The 13766-nt window shown below is 44.4% G+C and overlaps 1 protein-coding gene across 1 annotated transcript in view; it reads left to right on the plus strand.

The window, feature by feature from the left end:
- Nucleotides 1–11476, plus strand: part of Vtcn1 (V-set domain containing T cell activation inhibitor 1) — a 68514-nt gene extending 57038 nt beyond the window's left edge. The window contains exons 4-6 of the mRNA XM_021196714.1: nucleotides 3837–4115; nucleotides 8408–8580; nucleotides 11103–11476. Of these exons, the coding sequence (XP_021052373.1) occupies nucleotides 3837–4115; nucleotides 8408–8535 (407 nt within the window). The 3' untranslated portion in view covers nucleotides 8536–8580; nucleotides 11103–11476. The remainder of the gene's footprint in view (nucleotides 1–3836; nucleotides 4116–8407; nucleotides 8581–11102) is intronic.
- Nucleotides 11477–13766: the final 2290 nt, after the last annotated feature.

The raw sequence follows: 13766 nt of genomic DNA on the forward strand, positions 1-13766 counted from the left end.
CTCCCCACTCCAAGGTATAGAGGGTCTCTCTATGTAGCCCCAGCTGGCCTGCAACTCACTATGTAGACCAGGTTAGCTGTCAAACCTGCCTACCCCTGCCTCCCAGCCACTAGGATGTAAGGTGTGCAGCACCACCCCCAGCTAATGACTGTGGTCTTTTAAAAGTAGGCCCTGGCGTGGCTCATAGGAAAAGCCCACAATCTGTCCCAGAATATTTCTATGCTAATTAGGCGTGAGCCCACATCTGAAATGATTCCCTCCAGAGACTCCTGACAAGAGTCAGTTTAGGAGAGATCCAAAAAGAACCAACCAAACTAATGCTCTTAATACAAACTCAGTAATACGGCCCCCGTGAAACTCACACCTCTGTGCCAACAACACTATCTACTAGATGTTTCCTGAATGTGTGTGTATATGAGGGATGCAGATAGATGCAACGGACCATATAAAGATGGTTAATAAACAAAAGTGCTCGCCCCTCCTTTCATGATGCTTCTAGTATAGCGCTTCCAGAACTGGAGGTCTGCACAGGGGTACCAATTACTAAAGCATAACAAAGAGCACCTACCTAAGGGAAGTAGAAATAGAAGAGTTGAGGGGTTCACAGGAAAAGAAAGATCACACCCAAGGCACATAAGAGAAGGGGTAAGAAGCCCTCATGGCGAAGGTGAAAGGGGCTTTGAAGGAAGCAGAAACTAGTCTATACTCCCCTAGTCTAAACTAGTCTTTGTAGGGCTTTCTTGAACACCTCCTGGGTATACGTAATCCTACAAAGCATAGCCCTAGAGTCAGAACACTCTCTGAGCTTCGTCTTCTTTATCTTAAGATGGAGATTAGTGGAGCAACGCGAGATGGTCAGACCAGAGAAGCGAGCTTCAGTGAACAACTTCAGTGGAAGAAGAGAGCACAGTACGAAATCATGGCTCAGGGTTTAAAGCACACACTCACACGGGAACATGGAGGGAGAAGAAATAGATTCTGTTCAGACAGAAATCCCAAACAACTTACTTCACTCTCCCCTTCTCCAGGAGGCAGAGGTGACACTTAGCACTTCCATTCTGCCCTGTCAGGGTATGCTGGAGTAGTGAAGTCACCGTTCAAAGACACCTAACAAATGTCCCCCCTCATCAGCAATTGCGTGTGAAGAGCACACACCATGCCACGTTGACGGGGGGGACGTTTCCCTACCACTGTCTTCCTCTCCAACTCTAACCGTGAGGAGAACATCACGTTAGTCCCAGCAGAAAGGCGCCCTACACGATACCTAACCAGGTTCTTACAACTGCGAGAGCCATAAAGAGTACAGAAAGAGTATGTCACAGTCTATAAGACCCTGAGGCAACACAATTACTGAAAACATAAAGATTACATGCTGGAACAGCAACAGGATAAACAATGTTAATGGGTGAAATACAGATCAAGCCTGGAGTTTAGTTAACAGAAGTGCTGGTTTCTCACTTTTGAGATACAATGACCATGCTATACTGGAGGAAACAGACCAGAAAGTCTACAGGAATTCTCTCTGGCAGAAAAGTCTTTGGAACTTTTATGTAAATCTAAAGTTTTTCACACAATGCAATCTATTTCTATGTTAACTTTCTTTTAAAAATTTAGTAAAATAAGAGATCCTGGGAAGGTGGCTCAGTGGTTAAGAGCACTGGCTCTTCTTCCAGAGGCCAGGGTTTGGTTCCCAGCATGCACATGCAGCTTACAACCATCTGTAATTCCAGTTCTGGGGGATTCTGGCCACTACAGGCATGGCACGCATGTGGTGGACATACACACATGCAGGCAAACACTCAAACATGTAAAATAAAAATAAATACACTTTTTAAAGAAATTAGTCAAAATAAAATAATTCCAAAATTGTAAAGTTTTAGCATAGATATCACCACAGATAGCCATAGGATTATTGGGAGCACCAAATGAACTGATACCTGGATTATACATCTAGCATAAGGTATATGCTCAAAACTCGTCTCCCACATCATCTCCTACAAGCCCGTTCCCTCCTGGCTCAAAGCACGTGCATCTGCTCTTTTTGCTATGTAACAGGCTTGCTGGGAGTGAGGTAAAGAACAGGTAAAGGCATGTGTCTGTGCCCTCAGCATGGGGCACTGAAGGCAAGGGGATCAGGTGCTCCTGTCATCCTTGGCTCTGTGGGGAGTTCAAGGCCAGTGTGGGCTACATGAGACTGTGTCAGAAACAGACAAACAACGATGAGGTAAAAATCTCTTTTAATCCCCTCTCTGCACCAGCCTAACCCTGAGCAAAGAAGCAGCCAAACGACTTAATAAGTTGCCGACTGCCTGGGCAGGGGCCTGGCAAGATGAGATGGCTCAGCAGGTATTCAAACCCGTCAGCCTGAGTTTGAGCCCTGGAACCCATGAAAATTATTTTTCAATTTTTCCAGAAAGATACCATGACCAAGGCAACTATAGAAAAAAGGGTTTATTTGGGCCCTACAGTTTCAGATGAGTCCATACCATCCTGGCAGGGAACAAGACAGCAGGCAAGCAGGCATGGAGCTGGAGCAGTAGCTGAGAGCTTACATCTAATTCACAGGCAAGAGGCTGAGAGAGGGAGAGAGAAAAGGAGAGAGAGGGGGAGAGAGAGACACACAGAGAGAGGGAGAGAGAGAGAGAGGGAGAGGGGGGGGGATAGAGAGCACTACCTTGGAATAGTATGAGCATCTGAAACCTCAAACCCCACCCCCTAGTGGCACATCTCCTTCAACAAAGCCACACCTTCTAGTCCTTCCCAAACAGTTCCACCAAACATTCAAACATATGAGCTTATGGAGGCCATTCTTATTCAAACAACCACATCATGCAAAAGTGGAAGGGGAAAACCAGCTCTCCAAAACTACTCTCCAAGTTTCACAGGTGGCACATATACCTTCACAGTCACCACCATCACTGTCATCATCATCATCATCATCATCACTATCACCACCATCATTACAATAATATTTTATAATTTTAATTGTGGACTGCCTTTCTGCCATAACAATAAGCCCAGAGCCCTAACACTTTTTGCAGTGTCACTCTGCCTGAATAGAGGAGAAAGGATACCTTAATTTCCAAGTGTCACTTTAATAAGTATCATTTCTTAGAATACAAAACATACCATTCTCCTTGTAGCTATCAGAGCTAAAATCTCTACCCAAACAAACTCCAAATTCCCACAGTGCCAAGGCCTGGGAATAGGCATTCTGTGGTGAAAGATGAATGTTTGGTCTTTCTTCTTACCCTTCCCTCTTTACCTCAAAACGTAAGATTCAGTAGCCTTCCAAGGCCCTATTGTCCTAAGGAAAGAGACATCCTCCTCTTCCTCCTCCTCCTCCTCCTCCCCCCCTCCTTCCATAATCACTGAGCTCCTTTTACACAGAGAAGATTATCAAAATGCTAATACACATGAAACTCAAATCCCTTGAGTTTGTGGTACTGACCAAGGGTTATAATGCACAGTGATGCTCTGAACAAATAATTTATGCCCATGACATAATGGACCTTACACAGACATTACTGTGGGGATGTGCTGAGTCACTTCAGTGACAGAAGTGATTGTTCCATGTTTTTAAGACCTTGCACTTTAGCTGGGTAGTAGTGGTACATGCCTTTGATCCCAGTACTCTGGAGTCAGAGGCAGGCAGATCTCTGTGAGTTTAAGGCTAGCCTAGTCTACAGAGTGGGTTCCAGGACAACCAGAGCTCCACAGAGAAACCCTGTCTCAAAAAACCAAATCTAACAAACAAAAAAGACCCAGCACTTATGGCTTTTTTGTCTAGTCTGTCTCCCCATGACATTTATCCCTTTTGACCTTTGACTCTGCAGCCTTCAGTATGCCAGAGATAAATGTGGACTATAATGCCAGTTCAGAAAGTTTACGCTGCGAGGCTCCTCGGTGGTTCCCCCAGCCCACTGTGGCCTGGGCATCTCAAGTTGACCAAGGAGCCAACTTCTCAGAAATCTCCAACACCAGCTTTGAGTTGAACTCTGAGAATGTGACCATGAAGGTCGTATCTGTGCTCTACAATGTCACAATCAACAACACATACTCCTGTATGATCGAAAACGACATTGCCAAAGCCACCGGGGACATCAAAGTGACAGGTGGGTCTCCTGAGGCTTCCCATGCTGCTGGAGATGAAACCCAGGGTCTGGGGTTGGGGTGGGGGTACAAGTCAAGCTCTCTATTCCCAAACACCTGCATGCCTCCCCATGTATCATTAGAAAGAAAATAGTATGTCAATCAGAATTGAATTTATCTAATACATGCCAGAGTACAAAAATCTCTACTCTTCCAGAGCCTCTAGAGTAGAGGTTCTCAACTTGTGGGTCACAACCCCTTTGTGGTGGTCAAACCATTCTTTCCAGGGGTTACATAGCAGATATCCTGTATATCAGATCTTATATTATGATTCAAAACAGGAAACATTATAATTACAAAGTAGCAACAAGATAATTTTATGGTTGGGGGTCACCACAACATGGGGAATTGTATTTTAGAGTTGCAGCATTAGGAATGTTAACAAACCACTGTGCTAAAGATTTTGATTATAATTCTAGTTGGCACTGATTTTTGTAATCGAAGCCTAACACTGCACAATATCTACAGCATATTGACTAAAAAGTGGTGACTGAGCCTGGTATTGTGATGCACATCTTTAATCCCAGCCCTCGGAAGGCAGGTAGATCTCTGTAAATTTAAGGCTAGCCTGATCTACAGAGTGGGTTCCAGGCTAGCCAGAGCTACCTAGTGAGACCCTATCTTAATTTCCTCCCTCCAAAGAGGCATTGACTGACGTAATCTCACATGCCTCCCCTTGTTTTTATTTTTGGTTTTTTGTTTTGTTTTGTTTTAGAGAGCTTTAGGATTCAGGGGCTTTTCTTCCTAACTCGGTGGGAATACTTTAGTGTAGAGATGTAATGATTATTTGACAACTGTGACATATTCAACTGATACACTACATCCTAAATTCTTCCAAAATCACTAGATCCCAACTTGCCCTCGAGAAGGTTTTAAATCTAAAGATCAAAGATCTACCCTCTGACTCAGTCTTAGCATCATGGGACTGAGCATCATGGGACTGAGCATCATGGGACTGGAGGCTGATCTCACCAGTGCTGACCAAGACTGACCACTGTTCAGGAAAATCTGAAAAGCTTAGACTGAAGTGGCCTCTTAGCAGCCTGTCTTAGTGCTTGTCACCTACCTGCAGTGCTTTAGTGCATGCCAAACCTAGGAGGAAGCCAGTTCTAAGATGAGCCAGACTCAGCTGGGACTTCCAGGGCATGGCCTCTTATGTTTCATTGAACCCTCTCTTCAGAGGTGAAGTTTGCCAAGAGAGAGTTGCTGTCGATATCAAGTCTGGAGCAATGCAAATATGTGTGTGTGTGTGTGTGTGTGTGTGTGTGTGTGTGTGTGTGTACATACACATACACATAAGCATATTGTACATTTTTAGTTCCTGACAGAGGATGGCTAAGCTTAACTGAATAAATCATACTCATAACATCTTATGTTTTTATTAAAATTATGTTTATAAAAGTTAATCTACGGAATGGCAGCAAATACTTGCAAATTACCTATCTAATAAGGTGTTAGTACTCAAGATATATAAAGAAATCTTATAACTTAACAAAAACTTAAATAGCTTAACTTAAGGATTTTGGTTTTGGGGGCTCAATAGTCAGACCCAGGGCCCTGTGCATGCTAGGCAAGCTGTCTGCCACAGGGTCATGTCTCCAGCTACAACCCGCTGAGTTCTTGCTGCCTTTCTCCATTTTTCCATACATGTACTTTTTCATTTTGGTGTATATACAGTGAATATGTGCATGTTTTTCGTATGTTTGTACACATGCACAAGTGTATGCACTCATGAACATCAGGAATCATTCTCCATTGCTCTTCCCTTTGTTCACTGCAGCAGGCCTCTCAATCAAACCCAGAGCTGGTCTCACCAGCCAGCCTGCTCTGGGGATCCATCTCCAGTTTCCACTCCTTGAGGCTGGAGTGATAGGCATGCTGGCATGCCCACACCCCATTTATGCAGGTTTCTGGGGATCTGAACTCCACTCCTCACACTTGCACAGCAATCAGCTGTAACCAAGGATCCATTTCTCCAACACTGAATTTGAAAATGAGCATATGAGAAGGGGCGTTTTCTACTTATGTTATTTAAATGACCGAAAGGTACATCACAATGTGCTTCACAACATGAATCATGAGTCTAAAGCTGAGTAAAAACAGCAAGAAGCTGTCACCTCAGACCCCAGGCCCATTGAGATGCTCACCAACCAGAACTCACACACGCAGAAATGAACAGGGGTGAGCGAGGAGGTAGAGAAAGGGGAGCACTCATGCACTACTGGTGCAATCAACAGGAAATGGCAGGCTCGAACACCAGACTAGCCACGTGAGCTGACAACTATACTTTTAGGTATATCAAAAAAAAAAAAAAAAGTCTTAGATAAATATTTAAATGCTTATGGTGATAGAAATACTATTTATAATAGTCAAGAAAATAGAAGCCTGAAGTGTTCATTGATGACATAGATAACAAATGAACAATATGGGTTAAATATAGTAAATGAACACTGTAGAGAGAATATCTTATGTCTGTGTGGATGTGGCACCTGTCAATAATAAATTTCATGGCCTATGGCTTAGACAGGAAATAGGAGGTGGGACATCCGGGAGGAGAGAGAATTCTGGGATAGAGTGAGGCCGGAGAGCCACCCAGGAAGATGTGAGGAGACAGACACATAGTACCTGAGCACAGATAAACAGCCAGGTGGCAAAATGTAGATTAAAATAATGGGTTCTCTTAAGTTATGATTCTAGGCAGAAAAGAGCCTAGCTATATGGCCAAAGTATTTGTAAATATATTTTGAGTCAGTGTCTTATTTTGGGGGGATTGGGACTGGAAGGTAGAGCCAGGACCCAACTTTTACAGCACACAGCACAGTACTAATCATTCTGGATACTTGTTCAACAGGTATATATGTTGTGCCAAGTATGTTCATGGTACTTTAAAAAGCCCACGGGACACTTAGATAAGCAGTACAAATGTCATTAAAAAATTAATCCCAGTATTAAGGCGGGACCTCTAAGAAAGAGTTAATTGTGACTAGAGTGGACCAAGAGGGATGAAGAGCTCAGGTTAGGTTATAAAGATGGAGAAAATGAGTGATTAAGAAGCCTTGAAGTCAGGAGCAGTGGTCCCAGGGAGGAATTGTGAGCATATGAAAAGGGAAGAAGAAAAAAAATTAAACTGCTTGAATAAAAACAAGCAAACCAACCAACCTATGGATCTTGATACAGCAAATGTGACCATCAAGAAAAGTAACAGTCAGAATGGGCTTGATGTCACTACCCAGGATGTCGAGGAACCTGGCACCTGTACCAACAAAGCAGGGACACAGAAGCAACGTGAGGGTGGAGAAGATGGTGCTTTAGAGATGTTGCTCTTCAAAGGCCCATGGAGGATGCAGGCAGAGAGGCCTACTGCTTGACACATTACCCATCACGTGGTGGCCCGGGAGGCTGCGGCCCTGCTCCATATATTTCATCCTATGAGACAGGATCCCTGGGTGTATAACCTTTCAGTGTTCATTTTCCTACCGGGCTTGGGTAGGTCTACTATGTGTTGTTTGCAGCTAACACCTAATGAGTGGCAGTATGCCAGGCACTGTTCTATGTCACTCACGAGCTCTCATAAGAGTCCTGTGAGGTAGGCCATTCTTATTTTAGCTTTGTTTTTTGTTTTTTGAGGTTTTTTTGCTTGTTTGTTTGTTTTTTGTTTGGTTGGGTTTTTTGTTTNTTTGGTTGGGTTTTTTTTTTTTTTTTTTTTTTTTTTTTTTTTTTTTTTTGGTAGAGGAGAAAGAAAAAAGAAGGAGCAGATGTGTATTGAGTTACTGAAGTCACAGGCCTAATGCGTGGCAGAGCTGAATGGTGACATGAGGATTGTCTGAGGGAGAAAAGAGTAGAAGGTGAGATCGATAATTCTGTATCGTTTTATAGAGGTCTGATGAAATCTAATAGCACAAACCTGTAGACATCACTGCTTAGGGAGCAGGTACGTCCAAAACCAAGGAACTGTCTTGAGTCAGTTGCTTAGCTTTGTTTTCATATAGTAACCTTAGGTGTATGGCTTCATTGGTGTAACTTTCCTATTGGCTGCGTCCTCACTAAGATGATCATAGAGTTATCTTTGCGCCACAAGCCTCTGAGTCGATTGTATTCTAAAAGGGTGGAGGGAGCGGAGGAACAAATCTGCCCTTGTTGGGAACCAATCGCTCTGTTTTTCAGATGTTCTGCCTTTGTCACTGACGCGAACATCCAGCTTCTCTCTGACTCTCACCTCTTTTCTGTCTTTTTTTAAATTTTTTTTTTTTTACAGATTCAGAGGTCAAAAGGCGGAGTCAGCTGCAGCTGCTGAACTCCGGGCCTTCCCCGTGTGTTCCTTCTTCTGCCTTTGCGGCTGGCTGGGCACTCCTATCTCTCTCCTATTGCCTGATGCTAAGATGAGGAACCCTGGCCACACAAAAGCATGCAACGTTGCTGGTCCAACAGGTGAGGTAGCACAGAGAGCGTGCAGGATGGGTCGTAGCCGCAGCAAGCGCACCTAGACTAACTGTTCTGAAACAGAGTCGCACAGCCTTCAACCCCAGCCACAGGGAGGAGTATGCACTGATCTCAGGTCAGGGACTTTTCCTAGAGGTGTGAAAGGTAAAATTTTTAGTGTCCATCACTAACCAAGGGCAGAGACCTGATCGGCAGATACAAAAACCAACCCCACACAGTCCAACCATTTATGTAATTTCAAACACCTATTCATTTGCTGAGTCATTAGTGGATTCCAAGTTGCCTTTTCAAAGAGTAAGAACTGTTTAGCCCTGACTAATTACCCTGGGCTTCACTGTTATTCACAATGAGAGCCTTGTAATCTCTGGGTAAACGACCTTTTCCCCACCCCCATCCTAGTTTGTCCACCTTGGGCCCTGGTGACTCACCAGCTAGACCTCCTGCTGAGACGTGTTCTCTGGCTCCAATGACCCATTGGACGTTTCCATCTAAATATTCTACTGCAAGTAGAGTTTGCACAGAGCTGAGCTGGGGAGTTCTGGTCAGCTCCCACGTGAGGAAGGCTACCTAAGGCTCACAGGTCCAGTGGTTTTTCTGACTGTCCTCTGTCCATGTCAGCTGTTGCCATGAACCCTACAGTGTTCTCTCAGACTGATCCATTTGTATCACCTTATATCCAAGCTAATTCTAATTTAAAATTTTGTGTTTTATTATTTTACGTACATGGGCGTTTTGTCATATGTATGTCTATGCCCCATATATGTACGCGGTGTCCATATAAACCAGAAGAGTGTATCAGATTCCCTGGAACAGGAGCTATAGACAGTTGTGAGCCACCATGTGAGTGCTGGGAATCGAACCTGGATCCTTTGGAAAAGGAACCAGGGCTCTTAATCACTAAGTGATCTCTTTAACCCAAAGTCTAGTTCTAAAACATTGTGTTTGCACCTCCCCTCCCCCCCCTCTCTCTCTCTCAATAGGAAATTAGGTACCAGGAAAAAAAACCACTCACACTATTACACTCTGGTGTCTCCTTGCTCTGGAACCTAGAATGAGTCTAGACACAAGCGCCTAGGAGTTACTGTCTTCAGCTGAGCAGTCACAGTCCTCTATCTTCTCTCGAGTACAACACTCTGACAGGCATGTGCGTGCACACACACACACACACACACACACACACACACACACACCCCTCTTCTGACATTACTCTCCCTCCCAGCCCCGTTCTGGGAAATTTAGTCTACAGAAGTTTCTATCCATGTGTTCCTTTATCCTTTGCAGGGAAATGCTCTTCAGCCTAAGACCCCTTTCCTGAGGGCCCCTGAACCCCACATTCAGCTGCCCTGTGTATAGGCACACCCTACCTACTCTGAGGCTTGGGTGGTCCGTGCCCAGATGGGTAAGATCTGGAGGCTGGCAAGACCTGTGCATTTGTTTCTTATTTTCCCTTCTCTTGTTTTCCGAGCTCTTAAGACAGTGCAGTGTAAGAAGTGGATTCTATGTAAGGGAACCTGCCAGCTGCCCTCATTTCTGACCCCATGGCTTTCTGCAGAGGGAGATGTACCCCGAGGGATTTCACAGGTAGACAGAGGAGCTCTACCTTCCTCCCTTGATTCCTGCTTACACTATAAATGAGTTCTTTAAATAAGCAGCAATTAGATACTATGGCCTGCAGAATATAGCTTATTTATCCTTTTTTCTTATTCCCTTGGAGCAATAACTTTCAGCTTTGTAAAAAGTCATATCATGGGCTGGAGAGATGGCCCAGTGGTTAAGAGCACCGACTGCTCCTCTGAAGGTCCTGAGTTCAAATCCCAGCAACCAGATGGTGACTCACAACCATCCTTAATGAGATCTGATGCCCTCTTCTGGTGCATCTGAAGACAGCTACAGTGTACTTAGATATAATAATAAATAAATCTTTAAAAAAAGTCATGTCATACATGTAAAAGGTGATGTTCACACATAGCACACGCAGAATTGGACACATACTCGGCTGCCACTTTGTTGTCTGTAGAAAGTAACTCAAAGAAAAATCTATTTGAGGAGGTTTTTGGTTTGGTTTGGTTCAGGTTTTTTGTTGTTGTTTTTGTTCTTCACTAAGATTTCTAAAGAAAAAGGGACAGATCATTATTTCAGATACACACTATTGTTGGCTAAGACACATCAGGTCCCACACCCTCCAGCTAGGAGGAAAGGCAGATGGTGTCTTCCAACCTCACCCCAGAACCCTGCCCATGTCTATTGCTCTGAGGATCCACTTCTCTCCTGAGACTAGAACTACAGGGTCTTCTTTTAGTATAAAATTTAAGCCATCACCTTCCCAGAGCAGACCACAGACCATGGACCATGGGCCACAGGCCATGGTAGAACAGCAGAATACAGGAAAAATAAGCCCATTTGGAAACAGGAGGTACATTCACTCACACAAAGACTAGGGAACAAAGATTCTGGGTTCTCAGTAAACGTCAGCCGAGTGCCTATCATGATGTCTTATTGTGTTCTTTCAGAATCCTGGGGATCTTCAGAAATATTTTCCACAAGACATGACCTAGTTTTATATTTCTAGAAGAAGATGAATTCATGTCTAGAAGTCTGGAGTGAGCAGATAGGAACAAGATGCGGAAGGAAAACAAAAGTGACCCAACAGACACCTCCGATCGGAACAAGATGGACCTAAAAAATAATTCAACCGAACTAGAGTGTACTAAGCGTGCTGTTACAATGTGTGTAGGGTAGGTGTTCTCCCACATCTCAGGGGCCTCCCTGGTCCACCAGCTCCCGAGTTAGGATGGGCTGTTATGATGTCGCTCTGAAGGTTCCTGGATGGTTCCTATTGCCATATACTCATTTTATATTCAGCACATTAAATCATAGTGAATGCCATGAAAAGCTGCTAATCAGCTGCCACTTCGAGACTCGGAGGTGGCAGCATCTGAGTGACAGGTCCAGTGATTCGCTTCTCCTTAGGATGCTTTTACAAGCGCTTTGGCGTCTCCTCCCACCTGGCAAATGCCAAATGCATAGGGAGGGTGATCACAATTCTAGGGCAAACAAAATAGTTGAGTGATGCTGATTTCCCAAATCATCTGAATCACTTCTCCCTTGAGCAAACAAGCGCCCTGCTATTTCTCAGATGCTGCCGCTCTGTGAATCGGCCCAGGGTGAGGGGCTCTCCTCATCCCCCTATGTGGCCTTATGTCATCATAAGGTTTGAAGTTTCTACTTTCTATCCTGCATGGAGAGCCATAATCTCAGCTCCCCACACACACACACACACACACATCTCTGCCTCCCCTAACACTGGGAGTAAACCTGGATGTTGTCCCTCTTCTCATTCCCCGTGTGTCAGTTGGCAATGTGGAGAGACTGTCACAACTAAAGGAAAAGGAACAACAGGGTCACTGGTGTCTTCAGAGATTATATTCAACATGTCTCACTGAATTTACCCAACTCCAAGTGCCAACCACATCAAGGTCAGGAAATCCTGAACTGGAATAAGAAAGACCCAGAAGGTGAGTTCAAACAAACCCATTTGCTTCCCGATGGTGGGCACAGACTTCAGTCTCTCTCGCTACTGTTCTGAGACCCAGGGCTCTGCATTGTGTGACATCCTTCAGTGAACCCACGTGGGAAATTCTCCACGGGATTGTCTTCAGCTCACTGTACTTTCGAATCCATTTCCCTTAATTCTGGACCACACAGCAAGTCTGGCTTAAACACTGCCTGATCTCCATTTCAAGTTTTCTTCCTCTGTCTGGATTTTAGATCTCAAGACCATGGACAAAACATTAGTTACAGCAACAAAAGTGGATTTTCTGTGAAATATGCAGAGACCTCTGGGCTTTGAGGGCTCTGTTTGTTTTCAGGGTGCTAGAGATCACACTCAGACTCTCATAGATGTTAGGTAGATGCTCTCCCACTGAGTTAAACCCCAGCCCACACAGAGACTTCTAAAAGAAAATAGGGCCATGCTCTTTGAAATGGAGTATTGAGGATGAAGCCTGGATGGCGAAGAACACTTCTCACCACACTCATGCCAAGCACTGCCTCCGTGGACTTTGGGTCACCATATCGGTACTACGTTTTGATACAGAAGGCTTGAGACCATTCAAGAGAATTATTAAGTACACATTCCCTATGCTGCTGTCCGCCTGGTCTATTACCAATGGTGAAAACGGAGAGACAGATGCAAAGGTTAGAGGAAGTATAATAAAGAGGAACACCTCCCACAGAAAATAGGCCTTCCACGAGGGTTAGTTGCATAAGTGGGAATGAGTGGGAGTCTGAATGGGCTGTGTGCCTAAGTCTAGGTACTCAAGAAAATTCCTCCAGGCTTATACTAGCCTCGCCTGTTCCTATCAGGGAAAACAGTTATAGCTCTTAATTTGTGATAGATAATTCAGGGGAACATATACAATTGTATGCACTAGTATTACGAAAGACAATTCTTGTGTGTGTGTGTGTGTGTGTGTGTGTGTGTGTGTGTGTGTGTGTGTGTGCGTAGATGGGGTCTCTACATAGCCCTTGCTGTTCTGAAACTCTCTCTCTAGACCAGGCTGGCCTAGAACTCACAGAGATCCAACTACCTCTGCTTCCCAAGTGCTGGGATTAAAGACACCACCACTCCAGGCAAGAAAACTCTTACTGCTGAAGAATTACCAAGTTTTAGATCTGGAAGAACATCAAAATTATCTTTAAGTCTTTTTATCATTCATATAAAGATCCAGGGGCCTAGGGTGAAGTTCAGGTCACCAGGCAATCTTGGATTATGTACTTTCTACTGGTAACTGGTGGGAAAATGAAATCTACAGAGGAAGAATTCCCAAGGAACCTTACACCCACCCCCTTCCTGCATTCCCAGTTGGGTCCCAATATATCCTATGCAGAAAGGACTGTAGGCTTTCTGTCACATGACATGACAGCTGAGACAGAGGAGGAAGGATGAGCTTATTCAATCCTAGGGGTCTTGGGACATGGCTAGTTGGTGCCTTTGCTTTGGTCGTGCGGTGATGTGAGTTTATTGCAGGGAGCATTCAGCAAAGCCAAGCCACTCACATCATAATGACTGAAGCAGAAGGAGCGATGAGCAGTGACCCTTCAAGGTCATACCTCCAAGGGCCTAAATTCTTCTCCCTTGGAGCTATCTCCAAAGCCTCCTCTCCTGGTTCCAA

The sequence above is a fragment of the Mus pahari genome, chromosome 4, assembly GCF_900095145.1.
Source record: "Mus pahari chromosome 4, PAHARI_EIJ_v1.1, whole genome shotgun sequence".
Classification (NCBI taxonomy): domain Eukaryota; kingdom Metazoa; phylum Chordata; class Mammalia; order Rodentia; family Muridae; genus Mus; species Mus pahari.